The sequence below is a fragment of the Pinus tabuliformis genome, chromosome 4_2 (genome assembly GCF_031772625.1).
Source record: "Pinus tabuliformis cultivar Carrire ecotype Pingquan chromosome 4_2, CPIR1, whole genome shotgun sequence".
NCBI classification, from domain to species: domain Eukaryota; kingdom Viridiplantae; phylum Streptophyta; class Pinopsida; order Pinales; family Pinaceae; genus Pinus; species Pinus tabuliformis.
In genome coordinates this window covers 795,354,213-795,365,226 of record NC_142304.1, presented here as the reverse complement: position 1 = coordinate 795,365,226, position 11,014 = coordinate 795,354,213, and the positions used below count along the sequence as shown (strand labels likewise).

Genomic DNA, 11,014 nt, shown 5'->3' with positions numbered 1-11,014 from the left:
TGCAACTAAAGGTTGTAAAAGAGATGGGCCTATTTTGTTGAGAGCTGTAGCCTGTGGTAGCCAGACAGAAGGGCCACACCTCAGTCAAATGCCGCAGAAAAAAATCAAAAATCCCAATCTCATTAGAATATACCATGCAAATTCCCTGCTGTCATATAATAAAACATTCATTTTTCAACAGGACCAAAGGACTTGTATAAGAGGTGAAATTTTCACATGAAATTGACTCGTAAAGATTATCTTTAGAATGTTATCTCAAAGAGCAAAGTCCTAGCTCTACATCATCAGATTCTGAGTCTGCGATGTTACATATCGTCTTTCCAAAACGGACTTTGGAAAGCACTAATCACAAAAAACAAGAGTCATGAATTTACAGTTTCCTTGATGATCTGTGCATCAATACTGTTCCCGCATCCTGGTTGCTTTAACCAGGTAAGTTACACCTGTGACCTTGTATACTATACACCAAATCCAAAACAAAAAACAGTCAACCTTCAGGTTGAAGACCTGAGACTATAAATACAGCACTGTCAGTGCATCACACCTCCAGCCAAAAATTCTGTGGTCGACAGTTGATTTATCTGCGTCAACAGTTTTTTTAAGTTATGGTTCTAAAACCATATTCTTACAGTCATTTCCATGGTTGTTTTCATGTTCAGTAGACATTTGGGTTCCCACCAAAGACCCTTGTTTTATAGACATATCCGCACCAACCATGCCAGACTCATCAGATAATTGTGCCATTTTAAAATCATTGCCTTGTATTCCCACTTGTAAGGAAAGATTCTGGTCAGGATGGTTATTTAACAGGTCAGAATTATTATCCAGTGCTTGATTTGAACCTTCATTTGTTGTAAGTGGCACTCCTCGGTCTTGAATCTGCACTTCCATATGATTTTCGAGCCCTTGATTTGAGCCTTCATTTCTAGAAACTAATATTCCCTTGTCCTGGGAAAGCACTTTTTGTCTCTCTCTGTATTCTTCCATTTCACTTTTGTACCTTTCTTTATCCTTCAATCCAAGCTCCTGGTAAACCTGCATCCATCAGAGATTGTCAGCGCAACATACTGAGAAAGACAAAACTCATTTTATTTTTCGTTTGTTACCGACAACAATGAAGACTAACTAAATAGCCACAAAAACGAAATTCACTTGTATCTTACAGCTTTCGCTTCATCAGTCAGTTTATTCCACGAGTCTCCAATCATTTTGCTGATCTCCCTATCCTTGCCCGGATGCAATGCTTTCAATTTTGTATGTTGCTCAGCAAAGAAAAAATTGTAACCACTCCTATTTGGCTTAGGATGGTCGGGATCCCTCTTTTTCATTTCATCCTTCCTCCTACGACGTCGACGAGGAGGAACCCCTGAAGCTGTATCCCCATTATCAGAATTGTTCGTGCAACTAGGTGCTTGCAAAAATTGTTCTCCAGAAAACCCTGCCGGCATCTCATACAAAACCCCTCTTAATTTCTCCGAACCAACCATCACAGTGATAAGATAAGCATTCTCAAATTTCCCATCAATAACTCCAGTCACGGGATGACCCATGGATGACATAGGATCAACTGCCAATAAAGAAAAAGGAAGGATATCTTAGCAGATATCACCAAGTCAAGGATCAAGCATAGTTAATCTAACAAGCATACCTAACAAATTGCAAGATCAAGTTATCAAGTCAGAGAGCACCACTTCAAATTCTGTTGAAGAATGATGGTGCTGAGGTCAGTTGGAAACCTCTCTTTCTTTTCTTAAGCGGAGGTTTAGCTTCAACAGAGGGTGTAATGGCAGGTTCATTAATATTCTTCGAGTGAGACACAGGACTTGGAGCAGGCAAAGCAGCTGAAAAATACAACAGAAAATATTAGGATACCTTCAGCACATGTGGTAGGCAACAAGAGAACATGAGAAACACGATGCAAGCTCAAACTACCTGGTGGGGGTAATGGCTGACCCTGTGCCCCAAAGAAGTAAACTTGCTCATAATGATAAAGCAAGCTAATATAGTATTTGCGCAGGACAAATGAAGCATTGGTTGCTGTTGGTGGGAAATTGAATATTGCTGTTATATCCTTCCATTTCCTATCTTTAATGACCTGCCAAACACAGGAAGAACAGGAGGATTAATCAATCCCTATTAGTATATAAATGGAACAAAATCAACCCTGAGGATTAGCTGAAACCAGTCACAAGCCAGACATGAGATCTATATCCCAAATTGGGGAAGTTACAGGTTCAACTCTCTTGATCTCTGCAAAGTGAGGTGCTTGGCACTTGGGCACCAGCAGTTTGCCCTGGTTACCACCCATCAATGGTGGTGAAGCCTCCAGGGTTTTCCAGTGATTTGGTTATAAAGAAAAAGAAATTGAACAAATCAGGAAAATCAACGAATCCACAAGATTACACCAACACATGATGAATAAAACAAGAAAGAAAGTAATCAGTTTTCTTCATTCCAAACATAGCTCAAAAAGTGCAGTCCTACAAACATGAAACAGCATCTACTTGACTGTCAAGTGCAGTTAAAAGATCTTTCTACGGAAACTATTTGATAGTTTCATGATGTAAGGTTTATGCTTACAATTTCCACAGAAAATACAACAAATTAAATATACAACATCAAAATCAGATCAAAACAATCATAATCAAATTAATTAACCACCTCATTTCTAGCAAACATAGTGGATTATGCTGCTTCGTAAAAAGTACAAACACCCAAAAAGTCAAGATCTCAATCGATCCAAAAGCACACCCAGTGGAAAAGGTATAAAATTCAAAATGGGCAACGATGTAAAAGCAAAGTTGAATCGAGTACTGTTCCACTGATGAGCTTGAATTGGACATAGCTTATCAAAGGTTACATAATAACATTAAAACCAAAACTCTAAAGGTATGTAAACTAGACTTGCATTGTTCTTCAATGCTTGCATGTGATATGATATATCCTCACACTTACCCAGTAAAGACTACAGAGAAGATGGAGATTTCCAAACAACAATTATACACAGTAGCACTATTAATAGGTTAAAAATGAAGCAGCAAAATTAAAGGTATGGTTAACAGAGTTGATGATTGATCACTCATTTTCTAGGAGTTTCTTTGACACCGTTCATCTTTATACACTCATAGGTAATTTGAGTGTCTTCATGCACAATTTGAATTACATTTACAATAAAGAAATGGTACATACTTGCATGACCTTAGCTCTGTGATTTCATGTTTGTTTCCCGACAAACATTATATCGCGGAAGATTTACACCAATCTAACTCAGGAATTTGATACTATTAGGATAATGATCTTGTGCCAGAAGACCTATTCCCACCCTTACTCAAGAAAACCTTCAATACCACTTGTTGCAATAACTAGAATTAATCATCTTGTTACCTTCAAACTTTTTGTCTCCATCAAACAATAAAAGGTCCTACTCATGGTTGATGCTAGAAGTATACAACATCCTATATCAAAAACAGGTTTGAAGATTGGGCCTCCATCTTTACACTTCTAAGATATTCCCCATTAGCATCTTGGGCCATAAACACGTCCAATGTAAAGGTATCATCCATAATATGGAACTTATGGTGGCTATACCTTCAAGGATTCGAGGCATGCATGTGGTCCTTAGAATTCAATAGTTCTACACTTTGGGTACATACTCCATTACCCACCAACAGAATATTTTCTCCTTTAAACAGGATTGCAGAGTATACCATCAAGTCCAAGCTACTTGAGAGCTGCAAGACCACAAAATTTGATCACATGAAGAAAGGTCATTTTGCATTCATGGCCTGCCTATTCTCTATAGAGGCAGCATCTTTTTGGCAACCACAAATTCCAGGCTTCTCAAAACTTGTATCAAAAGAAAAGATCAGTTTTATAGGAAAGCCCTTAGTGTCCCACTTGAAAAGGGAAAGTATAGATCTGGAATTTAGTCAAATAGCATGTATGCACCCTCAGTTTGCTGTTTTGTCGAATAATTGGTATGCACCCTCAACTTCTTGGCACGGAGTGGACTTCCGGTGATAAAACATCTTCAAACACATATAGGGGTTTTCAGGAGGGGCATATAAGCATATAAGGGATCTAAAAGGTAATAAGCAGTGTTACACTGGGGCATGTCCAGCAGGGTTGGGGGCTTGTCCCCATGCTTCCTACATCCTTGGGATGAGGGGTGCATGGAAAAATGTTTCACCACACCTCCCATTTTGTGAAACTCAATGAAATGTTTCACTTGTGTGCAGGACACAATTCGCAAAATTGGGTGCTTGTAGGCACCCATTCTCAAATACAATTGTTACAATGATGTATAATAAAGAATTTTGGACTAATTAGGGGGGATGGTGTTATATACTAAGCACCTGGTTGTGCATTATTCATGGAGAAAATGCCCCACGTGGGGCTATATGCTTAGCTAAGGAAGGAATCTAAAATGTCTACAATGATGACAACAATAATTTCTAGGTTTTATGGAGTATCATAGATGAGTGATAGATGTTGATGAGGCCTTACTTGAACCAAGCTTTATTTTGTAATATGTCAGTGAAAGGGAAGTATCTCTTAGAGTGCATGCAACAAGTGGTTCAAGATGAATGAAGGATTTAATACAACACCAACTTGAGCAACAAAGGAGCATTGCTAGAATATCTGGTTGGCCCTTTGTAGGATGGACTTACTATGATCTAGGAGCTACTTTTTGTCCAATGCAATGTAGAATACTTGGCCTATTCCAGATTTATTTTAATAAATTTATACGTCAATTTGTAATTCTATTTAAGTTTCATTCTTCACATTATAATGCAAGTATCTAGCGTGACAACAATGGCATGGAGACACATGAGATGCAAAGCATCTCTAAACAAGTGATGAGCCAACCTTGCCGTGCTTCACATTGCATATATATTTCAATAAGTGCGACAAATTGGACAAAGGAAAGATCATTTGAAATTGTCTCTTGTCCAATATAGCATCCACTTATGGCCCAAACAATTGAAAAGCCCATTGGATGCAAATTATATCGCTTCAATTAACAATGATCCTATCTTACACCAAGTTTTCAGGATGAGGGAACAAAACTACATGGGGACATTGAATGTGTACCTATTACATCTCTGACTCCAAACAAATTCAAGGAACAAAACATCATACATCTCTGACTCCCAACAAATTCAAGGAACAAAACATCATACATCAAGGGAAAGACATAAGGGACCTTGTCCCAGATATAATAATTATTAATTATATATACACGAGTCTTTGAAATTTCAAACTTCAAAAAATAATTATTAATAATACATACATGAATGATGATATATACCCATGAATGTTCTGTTTTGATTCCAATGAAAACACGCTACAGATCCACTGATGTTATGATTTTTCAGCTACCAAACCACTGCCCAACACCAAACCATTTCCCAACAATAAGATAACTGAGTGACAATATTAAATCATTATAGGATTTATATTGTAGGAAGGTCAATGGGGAAAAAGTACAAAATAGCAGGAAGCTAGGAATAAGGTATTAAGGCTTTCAAAAAAGATCTCCAAAAAAGGGTACCATGGGTGGGTACTTCTGTGCATCCCTCAAGGGCACAAGGTACCTTTGCCTCTTACCGAAACAACTCCCACCCACTGGTAAATGGGGAATGCTACCCAAACACAAAGGATGTGAATTTTGGGTGCTTTGGCATACCCTAAAGTATTCAACATATCAAGTACTTAATGGTTTGTAATTTTGTCTGGTTCGTACTTGGTACATACTTGATGCCCCTTAGTACAATGTCCCCATCTCAAATGTGTACCCAATGGTTGGGTACATGTATCCATGTTATATTGGATTGATCCACATATTGTAGTGAGTTCTATTTTATTTCAAACCATGTAAGCAAATTCTACACTCAGCTAAATTAAGCTAGGAATAAGGTATTAAGGCTTTCAAAAAAATATCTCCAAAAAAGAGCACCATGTGTGGGTACTTCTGTGCATCCCTCAAGGACACGAGGTACCTTTGACTCATACCAAAACAACTCCCATCCACTGGTATATGGGGAGTGCGATGCACCAAAGCAAAGGTTAACCCCTTATATAAGTACCAAAACACAAAGGATGTGAATTTTGGATACTTTAGCATACCCTAAAGTATTCAACATATCGAGTACTTTTGGTTCATACTTGGTACATACCTGATGCCCCCTAGTACAAAGTCCCCATCTCAAATGTGTACCCAAGGGTTGGGATGGGTACATGTACCCAAGTTACAATGGATTGATCCACTTATTGTAGTGGGTTCTGTTTTATTTCAATCCATGCAAGAAAATTCTACACTCAGCTAAATTAACCTAGACCTGGGTACCTTAAAACTAAAAACCTCGATCAAAACAGCAATCTCTGAATATGTCCATGCAGAAACACAGAGTGCTAAAATTACAAACAAAAAACACATAATGCAGAACCTCCAATATTACATCTACCTTATATTTACTAAAAGAAAAGAAATTACGCTGATATGGCTCAAAACTAAAATGGTACAACTAACATAGTGTTGCACACTGCATCTCCTTTATAGAATAGGATGAAGAGGGAAAGATAAAATATATCTAATCACATGCATGAAACACCCAATGTGAATCAATCAAACCCTAATCTTGATCTACTTAGCTAGTGTGCACTTTTGCATGGATAAAAGTGCCAAAGATAGTGTGCCCCCACTAGAGGATAAGTGTGGCATTCATGCATGCACACTCCTTGGGATCCATGTCTTCCTCAACTCATACAAATACCTTAGTTGTCCCAGGCATCTATACCCTCCTCTAATAATAGTCCATTCATGCAAAAATAAACTATAGCTAACTAGAATGCCAAATATGCGTAGCAATTTAATTCTAGAAGTATTCTACGGTTAGCACATGCATGCACCCTCTCTACCTCTCTCCTACATAAGTGTTATGCACCTCCGTTATTCCACTAGCGTTGTTCCCTCATATACAATGCCCTCTGTATGCTATTCTGCACAAAAACCAAGAATAATGAAGCTAGAGCACCATTACTACTGCAAAATACTAATTGAGCAACAAAAGTAAATATCTAACTCACCCTCTTTGCAAGGAAAGTGAGCTCTGCCAAACCTGGTCTCTCCCTCAACATCTCAAACTTCAACTTAGCTAGAGGCTTTATCAAAATATTTGCAACCTACAAACCCAAAGGAAAACATATTCAAGGACCACTACCCCCTTTTGAACCCTATCCCTATGGAAATGGCATTGATATTTAGAGAGCTCGTCGGCTTGATATAAATTTGATTGTCATGATGTACCACAACATGCGCCAACATATGATCAAACAACTCTTACAATCAACTTATGAAGCCAGATATCTTCACAATTAGCAAAGTTGGGTAGCATGTTTATGCCCTTGCCAAAATAAGTGCCATTGTCCCCTACTTCCTACTAAAGCCACAATATCACACTTCAACCCAAATTAAAACAAAGCCCTAAAGTACTATTTGTGCATCTACTTGACCTGCCTAATTAGAATCTACAAAACCATGCAATACGAACTCACCATCTCCAACATACCTCAAATCATAATGTATTGTGGCCTTCAAGTATCCAAGCACATGTTTGTAGCAACCTAGTGAATCTGTTGCAACTTAACCATATACTAGCTCAAAGCATTTACTATAAAACAAATAGCATTGACCAAATACATAAGAGAACCTATCAACTTCTTGTACCTAAAAGGATCTAAAAAATCTAAATCTGAATCTACTGTTAACTTCATATCTAATAAAATAAGGGTGGCAACGGGCCTATCAATTGGGTTTATTTCAAGTAGTTAGGAGGAACGCTTGAGATCCTCCCCATCCAAGTTCAATTCCCCTAAGTGACATGATGAGATTTGATGCAATGGCTTCAAGCCTTGTTGTAAATGAATAGTCCCCCAAGGACCAAAACATGTATATTCCTCATATGGAATATAAAGGTCCACGTGCAAAAACAAGAAAATAGCCACAAGCTTACAAAAAATCATCTAAAATCTCTTAGGAGTCTTAACTACATACTCACCCTATTCAAGGAAGATCTCACTTGGTCTTTGTCAAACTAACCCTATTGAAGGAAGATCTCACTTGGATTTCGTCAAACTTACCTAAGATTGGGAACTGCAATAGTTTTAGTGAAGATCAAACCTAATGGGTACACATCAATATTTGACTACCAAGCATGTGGTGCCAACTTCAACCCATAAAGGGCTTTCTTCAAACTACACACATGGGTCCCTCGGCCATGCACCTCAAACCTCTCGATTATGTATACTTCCTCCTTAACCAAACCATCAAGAAGCATTGCCTTTACATCCATGTGATATATATGTTAACCAAAAACTATCACTAAAGATATAATGCCAAATGGTCTCGATAGGAGCATTCCTAGCACATGGAGCAAAGTCTCCTCATGGCCAATTCCCTCTTTAGAAGAATCCTCTCACTATAAATTGAGACTCGTACTTGTCTATGTTGCGATCTACTACAAGCTTCACCTTCTATAGTGACTTGGATTCAATCATTGACTTCCCATGAGTCTCAACACAATTCCCCAAACATCATTCTCCATGATGGAGTTATACTCATTTAGCGTGGCTTTTTGCCATACTTTCTCACCTACTACATCCTCATAACTAGAAGGCTCTATATCAATGATGGAAGACATCTATGCAACATATATAAAACTTTTTACGAGGATGACTCACTCAAAAGGACATCTTTGGAGCTCCTACTTGCTCATGTGTAAGCCACTTAAGCTTCTTCGCTGAACTATAAGATATTGAAGCATCAATTCCACCTATGAGACCTTGTTCATCTAAATCTAAAATTTACAATTTCTCTAAATACATTTGGGACAGCTAGTGTTTCTCCCACCTTAACCTTTGTTGGAAGCTCTTGAGACCTTGGGGACCATGCATCCTCATCGAACTCCACATCTTGATGCACTAATATCTTTCATGGTGAGAGAATGTAGACTCCATAAGCCTTGAAGGACTCACTATATCCACAACAAAAGCACCATTCAAACTAGAGAGTTCCACATTTTAGTTTTTTCCCCTTTGGAATATGAATATATACAAGACAACTAAAAACATGGAAGTGTGATACCCAGGGTTTCTCACAAATGAAAGCTACTTTTGGTCTTTTGTCCTTCCATGCCTTATGATAACACTTATTCAAGTTGAAGACCATTGTACCACATGCCTTTGGCCAAAAAAACATAAGGAAATCTAGGTCATAAACCATAGCCTCTATTGCATCAACAATTAGCCTAATCTTCCTTCTAGCAACCTCATTCTACTACAAGTTGTAAGGCACTGCTAACTCCCTCTTTTGATCCTTGCTTCTCTGCAAATGGAATCAAACTCCTTAGAGGTATACTCTCCATTATCAAATGCATTCATCGTCTTACATGTATGGTTCTCCACAAGAGCTTTGCACTCTTGGAACGTACCAGGAGCTCACCATGTATGGTTCTCCACAAGAGCTTTGAACTCTTGGAACGTACCAGGAGCTCACCCTTGGCCTTCATAGAATAAATCCAATATTTCTTAGAAGAATCATCTATGAAAGAAATATAATAGATATTACCTAGCAACGAAGTTGAAGACATGGATCCACAAACATCTAAATGTACTAGATAAAGAATCCCTCTCAATTTGTGCTCACTATTTGAGAAAGAAGTGTTGGCATGCTTTCCAAGTGCACATCCCTTACACAATCGTGCTTCTCCAAGAAGAAATCAGGCAGTCTCACAACTATATCTTTCAAGGAGGGCAAAGCTCCATGGTGCAAGTGACCAAGGTCAAGGCTATGTTTCTAGTAATCAGTTGTTGATCATCAAATGCAAGGGTACACATTGGATCTGTTGGACTAGAAAATGAAAGAAGATTCTTGGTTAAATCAAGAACATATAATATCTCATGTAGCTCAAAAACCTCCTTTATTGGCATGCAAAATCAAATAGAACCCATCGTAATCACTAAGTATTTGGCATCATTACCAAGCTTGACCTACATGCCAAAATTTCATTCTTTTAGTTTGAAGAAAGTTGATCTGTTGGTTGTCATTTGTTTAGAAGCTACATTATCCACATACCACCCAACACCAAAAATTGTATAACTGGAAAGGCCCAACACCATTGAGAATGGTTGTCTACAATTTCGATGTAAGCTCATCAACCCCTACAATTGCCTTAGTTGTTGCTTAACCTTCCCCTTGTTCAAGACATTGAAATACATATTGACCAAACTTGTGGCACTCAAAATGCATCACATGGCTCAACTCTTTCTTCCCTTGGTTCGAAGTTCCTATGTCTTCCTTCTTGTTCTAACTCTTCCTAGTTCCTCACTTCCCAAAGATGGATATGTCCTGATCTTCCTCAAAATTGGTTGAAACGGTCTCTATTCTCATCTCCTCTCCACAAAGTCATCCAATAGTTTCTCAAAAGCACAAATAAACTAAACACAGTAATGCCACAAAGGACCAAAGCCATTCAAAGTGATGCAAACTAGCTCACTCTCATCATTTTTTCTCTAATCGCAACAACTTATTGCTCAACTTTATGATCTTAATTAGACAACTTGCTATAGTATTAATCTAGCTTATGCAAGTACCAAGGAACTTGTTCTTCAAAAGCACTTCAGAAGACAACTTGACACTCTGGTACAACATGACCAAGGCATCAAACATTTACTTTCACCACCCTCTTCTTTGTTATGTCACTGATCAAGTGATCATTCACAGAAATAGGAAGAATTTGTTTTTTGCCTTAGCCAAATTCTTAGTTTGTTCTAACAATTCCTTAAATTTAGTGGGAGTTGTGACCATCGTATCCATATGATACCACAGTTCAGTGTCACCTTCATATCCATAGGACACCATAATTCAGCTTCCTCCAAGAAATTCTGCAGCACGAACTTCCACAATATAAAGTTGTAAGTGCCTTCCAACATGTGACACTCTTGGAGACCAAAA

At 38.1% G+C, this 11,014-nt stretch overlaps 1 protein-coding gene across 6 annotated transcripts in view; it reads right to left on the bottom strand.

Annotated features, from left to right (window-relative positions):
• Positions 1 to 281: 281 nt before the first annotated feature.
• The window catches only part of LOC149172053 (high mobility group B protein 9-like), a 29,116-nt gene continuing 18,383 nt past the window's right edge, over positions 282 to 11,014 (bottom strand). For all 6 annotated transcript variants that reach the window (XM_089424186.1, XM_089424184.1, XM_089424181.1 and 3 more), the window contains exons 4-7: positions 1,933 to 2,095; positions 1,737 to 1,841; positions 1,164 to 1,567; positions 282 to 1,035 (exon numbers count right to left, since the gene is read on the bottom strand). In XM_089424186.1, the coding sequence (XP_089280312.1) occupies positions 604 to 1,035; positions 1,164 to 1,567; positions 1,737 to 1,841; positions 1,933 to 2,095 (1,104 nt within the window). In that variant the 3' untranslated portion in view covers positions 282 to 603. The remainder of the gene's footprint in view (positions 1,036 to 1,163; positions 1,568 to 1,736; positions 1,842 to 1,932; positions 2,096 to 11,014) is intronic.